We start from the raw sequence: 20,076 nt of genomic DNA on the forward strand, positions 1-20,076 counted from the left end.
TGCACACATTCAAAATAATGCAAAATCCATCACTCCTTGGAAAGTTTCTGGCTCTGGCATCCTCATTCCTGCACATTACCATGGGTTTTTTCTCTCTGAAATGTATGAGTAAGGAGCGAAAATGAAACTGGCTGGGCAAGCATAAAATATTTGAAAACACCAACAAGAACATTCCCAACTTCAGCCACCTATGCTTGGGACCAACCCATTAACTCCAAACTCCAGCTGAACAACACAGCATCAATTGCTCAAACAACCCAGAAGATTATACCCTCCTGGAATAAGGAAAGGGCAGTAAGCAGCTTTTCTAATGACTGAAATAAAGCAACATATGAAACATAAACAGAGACCTGCCCCAGACAACACTGCAAGGACCCTCAAAGCATTTCCTCTCTCTTAAAGTTTTCCCCTTCCACATTATTACTGTGTTTTATCCTTCAGAATATGAATGGGGAGTAAAGCTGCCTCTGTGCACTGTACTCCCCACTGACAAACACATAAATGATTCACAGCTGCGTTCAGAAGACAGATCAATTAATCGTTGCAGCTCTCCAGTATTTATATTGGGCATCATTCAACCAAGCCAGCTCTGAATCGATTACTCGTCGCTTCCAACAGCAGCAGATCCTGTACTTCATTTATACGATTATCTTTGTTGAGAACAGCATGGGTCATCCAGGACGAAGGACCCTTGCTCCAAAGAAGAGTTGTATTTCATCAGACAGGGCACCAAAATTTTCCTTGGACCCTGGGAAAGAGGCAATTACTCATTGCTGGGCTGAGCAGAGGGCATATCCATGCCTGGAGCACAGCTCTCAGTCAGTGGGTATCCAGGAGATTGTATAAATATGAGCAAATTGTTGTACGGGGATTTCAGAGGGCAAAGTCACTTACAGGCAGTGTGGGCTTGCACCTCACTTTTTTTTCCTTTCCCCCTAGCCATTCCCAGACTCAGTTGGCTTCACTGGTGGTTTGACTTCAAGAGGCAATGCAAGGTCAAGTCCCTGCCTTGCGAAAACAGGAGGGAAGGGAGGCTTTGTTGAGCTGGAGGAGGGCTGCCCAGCCTGGTGTGCTGTGCCCACCCAACGGTGCAGAGACACCCCTGTGCCCCGCCAGCAGGCAGCACCCCTGTAGACTGCCAAGAGAGGAGCTTCACCCTGAACACAGTCAGTAGCATGAAATAAGCGGACTCAAGGCTTACTTAGAACTCTCCAATAGTTTATAAACTGACTGGCAAAACACAGCTTGCTCCAGCTGGCATCTGCACAGGACATGGCAGGCAGAGAGAGGTACGTGTTGGAGAAGGGGTAAGAGAGGAGCATTGTCCAATACATCATCTTTCCTACAGCAATCCTTTCCTGATTGAACTTTTTACCCATTTGTAAGCCACAGTTTAGGGATAAACTGTTCGCCTTGCTCAGACAGGGCTGAGTCCCACACTCTGTAGCCACAGGAAAAGTACAAGGAATACTTGGATCTATCCAGCCTGGCCCTCCGCAGAGAGGGAAGGTGCCATGCCTGCCAGCCCACAGTCCCCACACTGTACCTGTGCTTCCGACAGCATGACGTCCTTGATCACTGGCTGTCCTCTGGGCTCGTTGTTTTCCAGTTTCACGTACGTAACCTGGTACCCGCGGATCTGCCCGTGCTGCTTGTTAGAGATGGGCAGCTTCCAGCTCACCCGGATGGCCGTCGAATTCACGGACTCTACCTCCACCTTTCTTGGTGGGGCACTGGGCACTGCAACACACACAAGGCAGACAGTTAGCAGGTACCACACAACCGCTGTCAGCTACCTCTCACTCCTTTGCTACCTCCCCTCCAGCTCACTGCAAGGATGGTCCTGCTGACACAAGTGCCCCGTGCTTGCCCAGGAGGTCGTAATACTGCAGTTTTCCAGCGTAACCATATCCCTGACCCTTTCCCAGCATCCAAGCATGTTTTCTATGCGAAGTAGGAGAGAGCATGACTGTGATACGCAGCAGCACCCCTAATAAAAGCCACTGTGCTGGATCAGACCCAAGGTCCTTCTATCCCCCTTCAGTCTCCAGCAGTAGGGGAGCAAGGAATAATCCAACAACATAACAGAATATGAAGAATATGTAACCAACTGCAGCTCAGGGTGCCCTGCAGCAGAGGCAGGTGTTTTGAAGCTTTCTTTGCATCCTGCCTGTCACAACACTTCCTCTCAGATCCCTCTGCATACATTTAAACGCAGTCCAACAGCCCCAGGTAGTGTGACTGGGAGCCAAGCCTGCCTTTCGGGGAGCCCTGGTACCTGCCACCAGCCAGAGTGCACACGTGCTCTTCCCCTGTGACAGCAAGAGGTTAATGAGGGGGAAAAGCACCATCCTAAAACAATAACCCAGAGCTCAGAGACAGCAGTCACTGAACTCAGCCAGATAAAGGGGCCTGTGGGGATTGTGACAGCTCTGGGGACTGTATTTCATGCATGGCTAGCTGAATGCTTTTTGATAATAAAATGAAAAATTACACTGCCCAGAAAATATCAATTTTCTTGCAAGGTGAGGCCCGTTTAAAAATGTATTTATACCCTTATTTACCATTTGGAAAAATTACCTCCTTATTACTTTTTGCTCTTGCATTGACTGTGACAAAAATGTCAATGCTAAAAAATTAGCCTCTTGGTTGCTCCCGGAAAGCTCCTTCTGGCTGAAGCAGCTGGGAGGAAGAGGTCTGCACGCCCTGCGGGGGATACCGCTGCTACCCAAGTGCCCAGCACCCGAATGAAGGACCTGAGCTCCATCTTAGCACCTCTACTGCAGGACCCTTTCCACCCTCCACTGCCTGGGAAAATCCAGGGGTTTGGAACCCCGTATACCCTAATTCTCAACACAGCAACAAATAATAAGTATTAGATAGATTTGGGATGGGTAGCTGACAAGCAGACATAATGAGTATTACTATTTCAACCAACTAGATGGGATGAAACAGCTACCCAGCAGGTAAGCACAGTTTTTAAGCTGTAGGGCAATTCATTATTTTCCCCAGATGTCCTTCTTAATTGTAGATAATTAAATAAAATAGAGAAAAGAAGAATGGAGCATTTTAGCACCATGAGGCCACCTCAAGGTATGGGAATGGAGGGGGCTGTGCTTGAATAGTTACCACCTTCTGGCTGGAGCAGCCTACGCTGTAATCCACAATTCACTTAGCGCAGTGACCTTGCACAAGCCACAGGGCTCTCCTGCCCTAGCAAGACACCTGCCCACACACACAGCTGGGAGTCCAAGCAAAAAACAAGATCCTCCCTGAGAACCAGACAGAAACTGTGTGTCGAGGTCTGCTGGCACGAGAAGGGGGGAGGCCTCGGCGGGGCGCGATACAGGGATGTTGCAGGGATATGAAAAGATGTGAATATGAGCAGACCACAGTGTTTCAAGGAACACTATCCTACCCCATTATGGGAAGTATGTGCTGCATCTGAAACCCAAAATTGGGAAGTACAATTCATTTTCACATCAGTTTAGCATTTCTCATTTCCTCATGGGTATCTACTGAGCATCGGCATGTCAGAGGGATATGAAATCGCTCCTGACAGCTAAGCTGGAACGTCCAACCATGGTGCCTGAAAACTAACTGAGAGAGCTTGTTGCGACATTTCTGGGGTAGCAGCTTCCCCGGGCTACAACTCTGCTGAATGAGAACTGAAGCAAACAATACAGGCAGCAGGACACACACAGATGTGTTTGCAAGCCCAGGAATGCAGTCAGAGAGCATTCCCAGATGCCACTTCCCAGGGCCACAGAGACATGGGGGACAGTGGCAGCCCATTTAGGGAAACTGTAACATGTCTGGTTTCAATTTGCTATGCTGACTGGGCAATGCAGAGATCGTCCTTTCTTTGCCTGGATGCTGCATGTCTTTCTTCTCCCATTAAATCTGCAGCTTCTGGGGTCAGCATGAAGCCATGGAAGCTCCTACTGTCACCCTGAGCTCTGGCACTTTCAAAGGAAATGGCTTAAGTCATGATGACATAACTGACAGCCCTGCTAATACAAAGCAATTTCTCTTTAAAGCTGTCGTATCCAGTAAAGTGTTCTGTACATGTGGGATTCTGACTCTTGAGCAGAAGAACAGATTTATATAAGCTGTGGCTTGCCTGGAAGCTGAGCAAGGAAGCAGCTTTCCTGCAATATCTACAAGTTTCAAATGGATTTCTTTTCCCCTCTTTAGTTTGCCGGATTTCAGGTCAACAAGTAAACTTTTAAGTCCCGATCTCATAATGTGAGAGAAGCCTTTGGCTGTGAGAACTCACATTACCTTCAGTAAAATGTAAACCACCACCACCGAACACTAGAAATCCAAAATGGCAAAGCAGCGTAATGCCTCCTCATGCGTGCAGGAAGCATTGCTAATACACGCAGGACCCTTGTGGGACCATGCCAGGACATCTGACCCACAGCCTGGAGGCAACCATCATATATCACAGCGAGGGCCAGCAGAGCAATTCCCCTACTCCACTCCAGGGCAACTGTGGAGACCCAGTCCCTGGAGCAGCTGACCAAAGCGCTGCTCCCAACAGCCTCTGGTCCTGCTTGAAAAGCACTCCCAGGCCAGTATCCCCATTCCCTTTCCCCCTTCCAGCAACTCGGCTAGGAGAGTCCTGGTTACCTCAAGGCAGTAGCTGAAGGAGCTGTTCAGTAACACCTACCATCCTCGTCAGTGCGCACGTGCACGGGGATGCTCTCCGGTCCTGGACCCACATTGGTGTGAGCCCTTACCCACACCTTGTACTCGGTCCATTTCTCCAGGTCCTTGATCTCCCAGCTGGAGTGCTCCCGTCCAATGCCATCCACCACATGCTTGGTGTTGTCATCTCCTTCCACTGCCTGGTAGGCAATGGAGTACTGGGTGATGACCCCATTGCGGCTCTGGGCAGGCGGTGGCACCCAACTTACCCGGATGGTAGTGGAGCTGGTGCTTACACACTCAACTTCTTGGGGTGGGGCGGAGGGGGCTGGGGATAAATAAATGAAGTGGGGAGATGAAGGGAAATGAGTGGAAGGACAAACCAAAATGCACAGGGAACTTTTACCCAGCCAACTGAGCACTGAACATACACATTCAGCCAGCAGCCTCCTGGTCAACCTCCTGCCTTCCTTGCAGATCATCAAAGATGGCACTAGGGGCAATTTGTATTTGAAAACTTGATGAACAGTGTGGAGACAGAAGTGCTGTTCTGTATCAGAGAACATATCTTCCCAAAGCAGTTCTGGACGCTTACTTTACCAAACACAACAAATGGCAGTGAAGGAAGGAACAAATGGCTGGGGGGAAAGAGAGAAAGGTAGGGAGAAGAAAGATGCTTTCAGTGAAGATCTGAAGCAGATGGAAACCAGAAGAGGTAGGAAGCTACAGAAGGCAAGAGTGGCAGAAGGGAAGCTCACACACCAGATTGTACAAAGGCTTGCGAAAACCTGCTCCTAGACAAGTGGAGGAAAGAAAAGAGGGTAGGGAAAGCAGGTGATGGAGGTTGGCTGGAGTGCATCCAGGTGGGCTTTGAAATTGTGATCATCAGCTGTGAGCAGCACTCTGACCCAGGTGGGAGCCAGGCACCACGTGGAAACTAGAGATAACATGGTTGTGCCGCTTCACACGTGTGCCTAGTACCTAAGACCAACTGCTTCATGCCTGCCAAACTGGTTACCTGCCTCAGTAGCTTCCTGGCCTATGGAGCCGTGCAGGGGAAGGTAGGCAGGTCTTGTTCCCTCCCAGGCAAAAACCACCAGCAGTTTGTGTTAACTTCTAAGCCCCAGCAATGTTAACTGGCCACACGGGGAGGAATGGGATCTGGCCATACTTTTCATCAGTATGAGGAGCAGCCCCCTCCACACAGCATTGCTGGGGAAGAGCAGCTAAACAAATCTTGGGAGGAAGAGAGGGACTGGGAAAGGAGACAATGACCTGGACAAAGCAGAGCATCTCTAGGACACTTGGCTGGCTCAACCCCCTTCTCCAGCCTTGCAGAACTGCTGTCCTGTTGCAACAGGGCCCCAGCAGCATGGGAGCCCTCTCACGGCGGCAGCAGCGCTCTCTCATTTGGCCTCACTACCCAGGCACGCGGCAGACAGCGTGCTTGTACAGAAGGCAAGGGTGGAAGGCTGGAGGAGGAAGGGAGCCCACCCAGTCAGGGAAGGCATAAAGGAGATGGGTGCATTCCTGGGTGCTTGCGCAGAAGGCAAGAGCCCTAAGCAGAGAGGGCACCATCACACAAAAAAAGCACACACAGTTGCTCTAAGGGTAAGAAGCTGTTTGGCCAAGCGAAAATGAAGTACAAGGCATCTTGCTTTGCCACGGCAGGTGAAAGGCCACTTCTATTTTTCACTGCACCCAGAACCCTAGAAATGCCTGAAAGAAGGCTGGTGCGCTTCCCCATGATGCAGTTGAAGCCATCGGTGCACCAGAGCCAGCCTTCCCAAGGAACAGGGACAAGCCTGCCTACTCACCGCCTGCACAAAGGTGAACACAACCTACGTTACTCCAGATGGCAGCAGGGACATCAGATAACTAAAGCACCCAACGATTGTGCCTTGGCTTTGCTGGGCACAGGTTGGCAGTGGGAGAAGATTTGGGAAAGCCGGGGACAAGCAGGACCTCTGAATACCACTGGTGACCTCTGCACGCTGAGAACAAGGCCCACTTGCTTGCAGAGGCAGTCACAGGCTGCATGTTAACTGTTAGTGCCCACGTCTGGGATCTGGGCCCATCCCTGACGCCTGGGCTGGGAAGCCTGGAGACAGGAAAAATGGAGGGAGAGCAGTGATGGAGCTGGAAGAGATGATGCCTGAGCAGAGTCAGGCTGCTGCTATGGGGGCTACACTGGAGGAAAGAGAAGTCAAAGCAATGCGTGGAGGAAAACAGTTGCCGATGAGTGGGAGGCAGAGCGGGATCGGCCCTGTCATCTGATATATTGGAAGGGAGCAGGAGTAGAAAAATGAATCCTCACGCTCTTTTGGTTAATCAGCAGAGAAGTGGCAGGGAAGACAGCAGGAAGTTATAGCACCAAAGCTCCACCAAAAGTGAATTCAGGGAGGGCATACAGTAGACACAGTGCTTGGTGGCATCCCTCAGAGGGGACAGATGACACACATGGAGGGAGCTTGGCAAGCCTTTCCTTTGCCACTGTCTCAGAGAGGCCCTTCACATAAGAGACTTGTTCTGCCTTTGGGCCTTCACAGCATCCCTCGGGATGCAGCAGTGAGCTCCTTCTCCAAAAGCAGCTTTGGCTGGCAGTGTGGGCAGGTCAGACATTGGCTGTTGACTGGGTAAGAGTCACACACATGACATGCAAGGCAAAAACTCAGATTAACACTTAAAGAAAGCAAAATAAAACTTGGTAACATGAGCAGGATCAACTTAAAATGCACAAGGAGTGGAACTGTCCCTCCGGGGGCCAGCCAGGAGCAGACTGGGTGGCCAGCATGTACCCACACACACAGATGCACCCACATGCACACTGTGCAAACCTCTGCTGCCTCCAGGCTACTCACACTGGCCTCCCCCACCAGCCCACAGCAGCCCTGTGCACCCATCCAGCCCACCTAGTCCTTAAGCTAGGGAGAAGGCAGCCTTAAGACCCACCTTCATATTTCAAGTGAGAGCAGCATTTTAATGCTGAGGTCTGATGGGCACAGAGCTGATGCTCCTCTCCTGCATCATACTGTTTGCCTTGAGGCACTGCAGACTCCTGGAAAATTCCCCTGTGTTCCTCAGTCCCTCAAAGCAGCGGTGCTTGTACTTTTTGCAGGGTGCCCAGCAACTAAGCAAGCAGCTTAGCAGGAAAGACAGCCCCAAGTCAGCTGTCTTCTCAGGAGATGCGGTCTGAGCTGTGCTGCTGGAGAGGTGCAAAGGGGCACTGCATCCTTCTGGCCTTCCTGGACAAGCATCCCTGCCACTCCTGAGCAGAGATGCCACAAGAAAAGCCCAGCAGCAGCAATACAGACATCCTTCTCCAGCCCAATAGTGACTCATTAGCGATGATGCACCTCCTACCTTACCCTGGACTGGTTTATCAGGGCCAGGAACAGAGCCTGAAGACAGGCTCATTGGAAAGCAGGAGTCTGACTGCTCCTGCAATTTGTGTCCCACCTGAACATGTCAGCCTCCAAGGTCTAACAGCCTTTCTCAGGGCAACCAGATGGGAGTGCAGGAAGGAGACAAATTTGAATTTAGGAGCAACACTCTTTCTCTAAGTTCTAAGGCCACAGGGGACCGACCCAACCATCTAACGTGAGGTATTGCTAAGTGCAGACCAATGAATTTCTACCTGGAAGTTGTGCATTGTGCACACAACTTCTGCTGGGCTAAAGCAGAGCTTTCTGAAAGACCTGCTCACTTTGAGACCCCCACTACCCTGCCCTGGGACTGTTCAGCCAGTGGTTTGTCATCCTCACCGAACTGCCCAGTAGTAACTGCCAAGCACTCTTCTCAGAGTAGAGTGCCATCAGAAATCTTCTCAAGTAGGGGTCTGTAAACCAAGATCCAGCCACTTCGGGGATAAAACTGTTAGGTCCTTGATATAAGGAGCATTTCATTGGTCAAACTGAGGTATTCCTGTGGCTTTTGGTCAAATGTCTTCCAACCTTAGCACATTTCTCTTACTAAACAGATGCCGGAACCAGTAAGCTACTGCTCCACTGGCCAGTGAAGTGACAACTTTAAAAACAGACCAGTATGAGATCCCCTATGAGCAGACAGCACGTGGAGTAGGGCATGCGAAGATGTTTGTCTTGAAGAGCCATGAAGCAAAGGTTTCTCTTACTTGGACTGTTGTGAGACTCTGAAGGACTCATTTATGCATGGAGCCGTCTCTGATTAAGTCTGTTCAAGGATAAGAGCATCCACTGATGGAATTAAATTTAAGTGGCAGGAGAGTTGCCTCAACCTTTGCCTATCAATACAAAAGCTATCTGAAATAGGTATACAAATCCTCACACTCGGAATTTGTTCTCAATGTTCAAATATTTATAACTGCATGATCTGAACCTTTGTCCATTTTCATACCTGTCTGTTGTGCAGCACAAAGGCACTATTAGCTCACTTAACAAGGTAGAGGAATCCCTGCAACTGGTATGTTAATGAAGCTGAGTCTTCCTCAAAGAGAAGGTCATTCCAATAGTGAGCAGAGCTGCTCTTCCCTGCCCGAGCTCCCTTTCTAATGGCCATCTCAGGCTCTCGGCTGCTGTGCATGCTGGTGCCCTCCCTGCAGGGAAGGCTGCCTGCCTTTGCCAGCTGCTCACCCCATATAGCTAGTAAATCCCAGACAGACGGTGCTAACGGAAATGTCTTTTTCCCCCCCCTTTTAATGCTCTTTGCATAATGGCAAGCCCAAAAATCGTTAGTGAAAACGAGCTTATCGCAGGGCCCTTTGATAGCCCTAATCTGCTTATGCACAGCACTTTGAGCTGCCAATCAGAGCAATGCGAACTCCTGCTCTGTGATCACATGGGGCAGTGCAAGGATGAAAGTGATATTGCCTGGGTCACCTCATTATCTAGCCTCTCTATTAACTCGGCTGCAGCTTGTTCTGGTTTTCCCTAGTGCTGCAGTCCCAGAAGCAGCAGCCTCACTTGCTCACACAACGCTGGCAAACAGCCACCTTCCCAAACTGACTCCTCCAGCTGCCTGAGAGCCACAGGCACATCTGGCCTCAAAGGATGCCTCACCTTGCAATCAAGTGTATGGACCAGGATGGACTCCTGCGGAAGCAAGGCAGCTGGAATGGGGAGTGAAGGGGTGAAAATCCAATGGTTTGGAGACAGTCACATTTAGAGCCAAACACCCATATGCTGCCTGTCCAGACAGCTTGTCTGCATGGGAGTAAATTCATAGAGATGCACAAACCCACTCAAATCAATCTCTCCAAAGCAATTTCCCAGCCTGTTTCACTCCTCCATCAGTTTTTATGAATCTACCCTTGGGGCAAGACAGCATGATCAAAGGGACAGGAGGAAAGAACTTACCACTTGGGTGTACCCCCTCTGCCAAAGAGCCCTGATCCAAAACCCCACGTGATTTTCCCCATTACAACCTTTTAGCAAACTGCATGCCAGGTGTCCCTGCAGACCCACAATGGCAGTGGCACCAAGCAACTCCATGCCCAGGTGATGGAAACTGCTTTTGCTTTATCTTCAGTAGTGCAGAGTGTTACACACTTACTGGATTGAGCAGTTCTGGCTTCGATCATGGGGGTGTAGACTCCTACCCCCAGCTCTGAGCGGGCACCCAGGCGGAACTTATACAGAGTGTCTGGTTTGAGACCTTCCACGGCATATGAGGAAGTTGGGTCAAACTCCAACTTTTGCTGGCAAATAAAAGGAAATACAGGTTATTTGGTGTAGTTGGAGAACACAGAAAAGTCAGTGCTCAGCTCCCAGTGCCAAGGGCATAAGCAGCCCCTTCACCCATTCTGGCCCCACAGAAAATCACAGCCATGCTGCCAAACCTGCGGCAGTCCTGCAGGACTCTAAGGCATGCAGGTTCCTGGGTGAAACACAAGGACGCTGCAGGGAAGCAGACCTCTCTGACAGCCAGGCTACACGGCCTGGTGGCCAGACTGCACTCACTGCCTGACAGCTTTGTGGGAATGCTGAGTCCAGCTATACAGTTCAGATGAGGGGCACAGGACACGTGTTTGTTTCCTCTCAACAGACAGTGTCTGCCTGTGAGACAGAGTAAAGCCTTTGTGCTGGAGCAGTCAGGATGTCTAACGCACCTAAACAGTGCTGGTAAAGGCCTCGCTTTGCTGCTGCTTCACCTGAAGAGTACTTATTTCTGGCAGCTCTCATGCCACTATATATACAGGAGGCAGAGAGGACCATGGGACACTGTGATGCTGCCATGGCACAGTTCTCAATGTGCTGCCCTGAAGCCAGCACTACTTTTTGATATATTTAGAGCTGGACTTCCTTTAGGCCCTGGCAGTAAATGTGCAAGGGCTCTCTATAGGCCACCCTCAGTCTACTTAAGTGCAACCAGTCCTGGAGCTGCAGACACATATTGGAGACCATTTCAGACCCACCTAGTAGCCCTACTGTTTAAAGGCACCAGCAGTAAGGATGCCTCAGGGATGGTGTCATGGTATTCTAGAGCCTTTTCAGTCCCAAACCAGTCACTAGCTACTTTGCTGGGCATCAACAAGCTGCTGAGGTCACTTACACAGAAGCCAGACAGAGATTGTCATACTCCTATCACACACCAGAGACAGAAGAAACACACAGAAGAAACAATCCTGGTGCTGCCCCAGCTGAAGCAGACACCCTTCCCAAGCAGCTGAATTGTGATAACCAGCCCCAAATGCTGCTGATAGAGGCATGATCCTCACCTGAGTGCCATCCTCCCCTTCCCAGTAGAGCAGCTCATATTTAGTAATGCGTTCCTGAGAGGCAGGCAGCCACGTCAACAGGATGCGTGTATCAGACTCTGCTTCTGCCTGGAAGTCAGCTGGCTGGGCAGGAACTGGGGACCAAACACATGGTTAGTGCCAGGAGGCAGATGCTGGGAAAGAAGTTGCACGGTTTGTACAGTCTGTGTTTTGCCTTGCAAGGATCCTTTTTCATTCCTTCCGGACCCTCCCTTCTTCCCTCTCCCCTGTACTGTGTTTTTGGGACAACCCAGGCAACAACCAAGCACCTCTGGGACCCAGGTAGGTGACGCTGGGAACTGTGCTCACTTCCAGCTCCTGACTGCATGCCAGCTCCTTCTGTACTCAGACCCCAGAAAGGCCCAGTACAGTTACACAGGGGACAACATCCATGTCCAGGACCTTCTTTCACATTTTTAGCACCGTACCCCAGAAAAAGACCCCGTGGTCTGTGTTGCTTACACAGACCTTGATACCAGGACAAGCTTACAGCTTAAATCTGATGGCTGTGGGCAGGGATGCCACTCTGACATGCAACCATTTGGGCACCAAGAGCGGTTGCAATGGTTGGTGCAGATCAGACACACAGCTGAGCTGCACACCACTGGGGCGGACATGCAGCCATGGCACTTCACTCCATACGTACCTCCCTGCTGTGTTTTGACCTGGATGATGTCTGAAGGGGGTCCGTCACCCACTGAAGTAAATGCCAGGACGCGGATGCTGTATGTGGTCCCTGTGATGAGGCTCCCCACAGTGGTGAGGTGGCTGTCATCAGTGTTGTGTTTCTGCCACATGCTCAAAGGCAGATGCGGGTCAGTGGTATAGTAAACGCGGTACCCTCGGATCTGTCCGTTTGGCTCCTCTGGCTGCTCCCACTGGACCAGCATGGTGCTGGCGCTCAGCATCCGTGCCTGGACTTTGAGGGGTGGACTTGAAGGAGCTTGCTCTCCTGTCCGGGCCTCGACCAGCTCACTGGGGGGACCTCTGCCAATATTATTGACTGCGATGACTCGGAACTCATACTCCGAGAAGGGGCTGAGCCCACCTATGCTATAGCGAGTTGTTGCCACTCCATCCACCTCCTGGAACTGACCCTCCAATGATTTAGGCTTGTACTGGATGACGTAATATGAAATGGGGTCAGAGTTGCCTGAATCCCAGGTGAGGGTCACGCTGGTAGCCGTCGTTTCAGTCACTAATGGCTCTGTTGGAGGTTTTGGCAGTGCTGCAATTGGAAGGCAGAGAGGTGTGATTTAAATAATTCAGTCAGCTCAAACCCTGCTATGTGCACAGGGATAAAAATGGAGCTGCCACCTCCCATTAACATTTTTCTTTAAAAGGCAGAAATCATTTCATACTCTAGAACATGCATTTTTATATTACCATATATTGCTTGAAGTGGTTCTTAATGGAAGGATAAACAGAGCAATCATGTTATTAGACGTGCTTGACGCAGTTACCAGCAGCAGGCTACATAAAGGTTATTCAAAGGGGATGCAGGAATGTTTCTATCATGGGGGTTCAGCTGGCAGTGGGAAGGTGTCTTCTGGGCTGGGCTGGTCCCTGAAGGCAGTTGTACAGCTGATTTACAAAGGGATACAGTAAAGTGATCGGAGCACCACAAGTCATCTGGAGCTATGCTCCTGCTTCCACAGGACAACATCTTAGGCTACAGAGAGTTCACAGACAGTGCTGTTAAGATGGGTGGATGGGGGAATGCCTTATAGGTCTTAAAGTCCACTCAGGAGGGATACAGCCAGAGAAACTACCAACTTCCACATCCAGTATTTCATGGGTGGTGTGTCAAACTGCAACCAGACAATAAACTGTTACACAAGAACTCTGTGACACTGACACCTCTGAAGTCTTAATGAGAATACAACTACTGCAAGGACACATTTCCAGATTTGCCGTTTTACCAAAGAAACAAGACTGTGTGAGAGAGATTTTCAGAGTACACAAGTACTTTAAGACAATAACTGAATTAAAGTCTACAGTAAGTTTAAACCTCCTACAAACCACTCAAAGTCATTAGTGACTTGTAATGCAGCTGTGCTTGACAAGGAACTAGGAAAAACGTTCAGCCCAAATTGAGATCCTCAGGTACTTCGTTCTTTGGCAAAGCTATCAGGTTCCCAGTTTCCACATGGTTCAGCTGAGGAGGGCAGGCTCTTCAGCCCAGGAGCATACCTGCTCTATGTGCCTGGGAGGATGCCATTTTGCAGTGCTACTGCAATGTGAATACTGAGAAAATCAGTGAGGGCTGAACTGGCATGGGTGGGAGGGGCATGCAACCCGCAACTAGACACCACACCACTACCCATGGAGGGCTCGGGGAGGGCAAACACATCCCACCCAATATTACAGCCTGAAACAACACATTTCCTACAGCATCCAAGAAATTGGCAGCCTCCCTCAAGCTTTCAAGGACAGATGACACTCATCCACCCTTTCCTTTGGAGAGCTGCAAGTCTGACTTGCCAGCTCTTGGGTGTGCAGCCTGCATGTGAGCAAAGGGCAGGTCTGATACCTTCAATGTGCTTACTGCAATCAGCTCTGCGTCATCTTGCTTCTCCTATCTGCCCTGTAAACAGTCTACTTACCAGCAAGCACAGGAGAAGCAACACTGGGCAAAGGAGTTAGGGACAGAGAAAGATGTCCAGAGTGAAGGTGCAGAAAAGGCAGACAGAGAAACAAGGAAGAAGGCAGAGGGCCGAAGGAGCGGAGCAGACTGCTCCCTGTCCTGGGGGCCTCTGCAGACCTGGGGCAGCAGTGGGTGTATCATGTCCACCCAAGAACGAGCAAGGCAGAGTTGTCGCAGGTACAAAGAGGTAAATACTGGGAACGATAAGTGCAATGGTGCAGTTCCTGCCTCCTCCCTCCACATCCAAACCTCCTCCCCATCATGCCCCTTTCTTCTATACACTCTTGGGTATGTACTACAACCAAGGCAACCTCTGAGCTCTATAAGAAAATGGGGGCTGGAAAAGGTACTGACTAGCAGGTGCTGGGAGTAAACAGAGTGGTGTATGGCTAAGGTTAAAAGCATCCTCTGAACAGCACCAGGGAAAAGAGAATTTGCTGTTAATCTCCAGGTCATAGAGGGGTAACACTCAATTCTGTGATTTGTTCAAGCAGGAACTCTGCACTGAAGGTGACCAAAGTGCATGAGGGGGCCTGCAAGAACAGACAGACTCAAAAGATAACCTATCTGTGGAAACGTGAGCTACAAATCAACTGCAAGGAGAGGAGGAAAGGGATAGTGGAGACCTGCTTGGCCCCAGATGGGAAAGGCAGGACATGTACTTCAGCCTCCCACTGGGGAGCTGTGTGGGTCGGCTGCTCTGTACCCAGCGGTCAGCAATCAGCAATAACGTCCTCTCTGGGGCAAAGCTACCTGTGAAACGGCAGCAAAAAGCATGCCTTAGGGGCAGCAACAAAAGAAAGAGAAAGGGAAAGAGGCAGAGCAGTAAGGGAAAAACCAAAATTGACAGAGGAATATGCAACAATTTTAAAACGCGTATATGTCCCCCCTGCATGGGGGGAGGATGCTCATTCTGGTGAGGCCCACAGACACCTCACATTGCTAGGATTAACCTTCTTGTCCTGCTCTTACTGCAAGAGGACATGTCTGTGCAAACAGCTCTCTGAGTGCAGACATCCACAGACCCCTGCCCTGGGACAGCCTGCTGCTGTGTGGAGCTGATCCTGTTGATGCACTGAACAAGCCAGAAATTGCTGGGATGAGCACAGACTCAATGAGGTTCCCTCACAGCATAACAGGGAGCTAGCCTTCCACAAGCCTGTTGCCCATCATGCCACACGCAGAGGAAATAACCTCCAAACCAAACGCTATACTGTGAGCAAGAAAAAAACGAAGTTATGGGTTTGGGAACCTTCCTTGCAAGGTGGAAAAGTCACAGGAGAGGAGACTGCAGTCAGTTGGCTGCACCCAAAAACACTCTGGCAAAGGGCTATACCGCTGAAACCAAAGTAGGGGCACCATGAGGAATAATTCCTTACCTTTGACAGTGATCTGGGCTGTGGCTTCAATCATGCCAAGGGAGGAGATGGCCACGCAGGTGTAGTTGGCAGACTGCATGATGTTATTCAGCTCCAGGACATTCCTACCGACAGGCATCTCATCCTCTTTGGTCAGTTCCTCCACACCAGCCATCCACTTCACGTAGGGCATCGGAGCACCTACTGCCACGCATGTGAGGTTCACGCTCCCTCCAGGCATCACCTCGTGGTTGCTTGGAGGGATAGAGAATCGAGGAGCAACACGCCGCACTGAAACAAGGAGGAGACAGCTAGTAGGGTCACAGAACCAGCAGAGAGCACCCAGTTGCATTGTGGGGGTATGTGAGGGGGGTTCAGCGTTTTTGCCTGTCTATGCCTCAGGACAGATAAAATGAAGTGCAAAAGCTGTTCACTGCTTTGCCAAATTACACGCACTTTTCTCTCCTTCCTTAGCCACTGGCATCTTATTAGAAGAACTCATTAAGGGATAGCTCAATCCGTTCCCTCCAAACATAGCCTTTTGAAATCATATTACTAACATGAAACATTCCTCCATTTAAATTACATCCCTCTAATTAGAGAGCATGCACAAATGCCAGTCACACACTCTCTCTGTGCAGGGCCCACTGAAGCTCTGCAAAATGGAATTACCTGCTCAATTTATTAGCTCTAGAGTAAAGCTAACCATCCCCTAAACCTCACAGGTTTTGGGCAGGAGCAGCAAAAGGGTTTCTTTCTGAATTAGCACACGTGCGCTGCTAAATAAAATATAATTCCTTTCAAAATGTAACTCAGGTTCTACCTTGGCTCAGAAAAAATAGTCACCAGAGCTGCATGACATTGTCAGGGCCTGAACAGATCACCTTGCTGGGCAGGAGAGAACTAATCCTGACAGATGTGAGATCATATCCATTTTGACAGAAGAGAGCTGGGCTGGCAGAACCCTCCCCACCTTTGTGGCAGCACTTCGGGAGATGTATTCCTCCTTATTTCATTGCACAGCTTCTCTTCATATCAATCCCTTGCTGGGTATTTCATTCAAGACTTATTTGTAAGCAACTCTCAGCTACAATAAAGCTCTAAAGCTGCCTGCCATATGCATTCCCGTCAGGAAAATGACACTGAGAAATGAGGCCCCTTCTTCAGGGTTAGTGTTATGGGCCTATTTAAGCAAGGGTAGAGAAACAACTGTGCTCGGTAAATCTTTGTCTCCTCTGGGCAAGCTCATTTTAGTCTGTAGTTAAAAAGGGAAACTGCTTGAATGTGTCTCGCCCAGCAGCCCTGCTCTCCTCTAGACTCCTCCACCAGAAAGGCAGCCCCAGAGCACTGGCTGGGTTCACAGTGACCGGCTCCCGAGGAGCCTCTCCCTCCCATTACACTCCTCCATCAGTGCGCCGGGCTGGCGGAGCAGCGAACAGCCGCAGCGCTGGCGGCAGGTGGAAATCAGGCAGGAGCCTGAGCGGTGCCAGCTCACAACACAGTCGCAGGCACGATGGGCCCCATGGGCGCTGCAGGTCGGCGGGGACGCAGCTCTGCTGGCCTGGCTCCTGCCACCATGGTGTCTCTGCAGACAGTAAAGCTGCTGACAGCCCGGTGGGCCGCAGAGGTGTCAGCTCTGCTTGCCAAGCTGACTCTCCCCAAATCAAATTTCACTAGTGCTCTCTTTGATGATTCATTCCCAAACCAACAGGCTTGCAGAAATAGACTGAACACAGAAGCTCCCACGCTAGCATGTACAACAGAGCTAAGACTTCGTGATAAATCAGACAATACTGTCAACATCGTGTGTGTACTACACATCGTCTCAGTGACAAAACAGGGCTCATTAGCTCCTTACCAGCCAGGGGAAGGATAACTTGCTTTGCCTTTTTTTTTTCTTTTTTTTTTAATATGTCTAAATCCAAAGTCTTGCTGGTTGTTTCTTTTAATCAATTATTAAATCTCAAATCAATAGCTACACGAATGATCGCCAGTGAGGCGTTACCTGACTGACAGGGCAGCACTCCCCAAACAAGACAGAACTGAAAGTGTACTCAAGTGCTACGCAGTCATGAGAATACAGAGTTAACCCGATGGATATGGCAATGGTTTAACATGATGGTGTGTATTTCCAACCAAAACATCCCAGCATCATTTGTTAAAGAGTCAGGTTTTGTTTTCCAGTGAACATGGCGTTGAATTATTCCAGGTAGAAGCTGTTCAAATTGCATCCCCATTCAAGGACGAAACCCACCCACCCAACGCTGTATTAAAATAAAAAAGAGCAAACTTCAAGGATAAAGCCATAAGCGTGCACAGAGCACTCATGCACCAGGCAAACAGGCTGGCAGGCACCGGAGACCAGTACAGAGTCAGAGGGAAAGCGGTGTGAGAGCACGACAGGGAGAGGGAAGGCGCACAGGAACTCACGTACAGGGGCATGAGAAGACACGAGACTGCAGGACAAGAGGCCATGCAGGAAGGTCAGAGCCCAGCATGCACAACCATATTTTGACTCCCAGCCCTGTGAGACCAGAGGCAGCACAACCTGCTGCAGACTCCCCTGCACCCCACACTGTGCTCCTGTGTCAGGCAGTTTTCAGGGTGCTCCTGGGGCCATGCTGAGCGCCAGCAGTGCTGTGTCCCCCTTGATGTGTCCTGCAGAGGCAGTGCCTGTGGGTGCTGCAGCTGTCTCTCCCCAGGGAATCCAGCAGCCCACTGCCCTCTGCTCCCTTGTGGACAGCACAGGGGAGGTGCATTTCAAAAGGGGTGGGGGCTCTCTCAGCAGCACTTTGCAGGGTGAAGGGAAGGGCTGAGCCCCCTTGGAAGTGTATCTCCCCTGTCCTACCCACAGGGGAGCAACAGATATGGTTGGTACACTCATGTGCCTAGGGGAGGGATGAATGGCAGGGAAAACTCTCCTGCAGGTCAATCCATACAAGAGGGTGGGCAGGCTGCAGCATCGCCAACCTTGACATGGGCCATGCTTCCTGCACGCCGCAGCCTGCAGCGTGCCAGGAAGCTGCGCAGGGCCTCAGCTCTCAAGCCTGGCAACAGACAAGCAGTTAAGCAGGCCCCTGCGGTGTATTTTTGCGACCCAGAACGGCTAAGCCGGCCTCCTCTCATTAGTACACCGTCAGAGCCACTAAGATGGGCTTATTGCTCTGCACTGGAGAGCAGCAGTGTCCAAGGCACCGCACCTGCTAAAAACGGATGCCATGTGTAGGGGTCAGCTCTCAATGTGGGAGGCAGGAGGGGGTCAGGGCAATGCCTTTGGTGAGAGATCTGGCCTGCACAACACTCTGGCAGGAGTGTATGCAATGGAAGGGATGGGCTCCATCAGCCTCCCATCCTCTTGGGGGATAATTGGCAGCTTCTTGTCCCAGTCAGTACAGAGGGAGAAGGGGAGATGCTGTCAGTTAGCATTAGTGAGAGCTGGCAGAGCTCTCACAGCAGCTTGCAGAGCACCATCAACACATTCCTCAGGCTCAAGTCAATGATTTAAGTCGCTTGCTTTCCTAGCATGAGAGTCTGGTAATAATTTAAATCAGTGTAACTCCTTAAAAAGAAGCATTCTTAGAATTTCTGTCCAATTTACAAGTCAAATCACATGGGCTAGGCACTACCTTAAGTGCTCCAGAAAATTTTGTTGTTCTTCATTTATTGCAGCAATGAAATTTCCCTTTTTATTACAATTTTCTTGACAAGAATTTGCAATTTTTTTTTTTAATCTTCTTTTTGGATAAAGATCAGAGAAGGTGGTTTGGAGGTTTTGCAAGAACAGCACAGGGAAAATTGCTGTGAATATTAAAATGATTTCAATGGACAATAGTATAATTCAGAGGTTTAGTGAAACCAGCAGACTGTCAAAAATGAGATTCATTGTCATTCATCCCAAGAACAGGCATCGTAAGGGCTCTGTGCTGCTCCACTATTCAGCATGCCTGCCTGTAGTGACTGTTTCCTGGGAAGTGAAGTGAAACCCCGGACTGGTGAGCAGTGCAGCACAACCTGAGCCCATGCCCTGGATCCCACAGGACAGGGAGAAAGGACAGCGCGGAGATTGGTTTCCCACTCACTGGGGGAACTGTGGGGAGGAAGGAGGGGAGCAGGCAATACAACAGCTACAAAGGTTGAGATTGAGAAATGTTAATAATTCAGCATGCATTAACATGCACATTCCTTGCCTTGAGAGCAAAGAGCATGAATTGATTGCCCGGCTCCTTTCACTATGGTAGAGGCTGTTTCCTAATGTCTCAGGTTGCCTCTGAGGGTGATGTTATCCCCTTGGAGAACCAGGGACCCCCACTGTGTGGTGCTGCTAGGGAAGGGGAATCCAAATTGCTTCTCCCCACTGGCTGTGTCGGCCCCAGTACAGCTGAGCAAATGACAGCACTAACACCCCTCTCTCTAGCTTGCAGAGATACAGGGACCTCCACTTGCCTACTCTTGCTTCTAGGTTTCCTTCCTGCCATGCCTACCCGGCATCGAACTCTGGGCTTCATCTTCCCCCTTCCTGGCACCCCTATCGCAGGGTCACTGGGTGCTGCCCCATGGTGATGGAGATGTGCCTGTGCTTCACACTTCTCTGCTCCTCTCCAAGGCAATCTCATCTGCTCTGGTCCTGCACCATGTCCCGACACCCTTCCCTTTGCTCTTCCTCTGCACAAAGGAGCAGCAGTCTG

The 20,076-nt window shown here is 50.2% G+C and overlaps 1 protein-coding gene across 14 annotated transcripts in view; it reads right to left on the minus strand.

Moving 5' to 3' along the window:
- PTPRF (protein tyrosine phosphatase receptor type F) overlaps positions 1-20,076 on the minus strand; it is a 392,629-nt gene that overhangs the window by 61,018 nt on the left and 311,535 nt on the right. For 9 of the 14 annotated variants that reach the window (XM_037403535.1, XM_037403536.1, XM_037403537.1 and 6 more), the window contains 6 exons: positions 15,413-15,682; positions 12,033-12,614; positions 11,348-11,481; positions 10,183-10,327; positions 4,676-4,981; positions 1,547-1,740 (listed from right to left, as the gene is read on the minus strand). In XM_037403535.1, the coding sequence (XP_037259432.1) occupies positions 1,547-1,740; positions 4,676-4,981; positions 10,183-10,327; positions 11,348-11,481; positions 12,033-12,614; positions 15,413-15,682 (1,631 nt within the window). The remainder of the gene's footprint in view (positions 1-1,546; positions 1,741-4,675; positions 4,982-10,182; positions 10,328-11,347; positions 11,482-12,032; positions 12,615-15,412; positions 15,683-20,076) is intronic. The other 5 variants (XM_037403550.1, XM_037403549.1, XM_037403548.1 and 2 more) reach the window with 1 other exon arrangement.

The sequence above is a fragment of the Falco rusticolus genome, chromosome 11 (assembly GCF_015220075.1).
Source record: "Falco rusticolus isolate bFalRus1 chromosome 11, bFalRus1.pri, whole genome shotgun sequence".
Classification (NCBI taxonomy): Eukaryota; Metazoa; Chordata; class Aves; order Falconiformes; family Falconidae; genus Falco; species Falco rusticolus.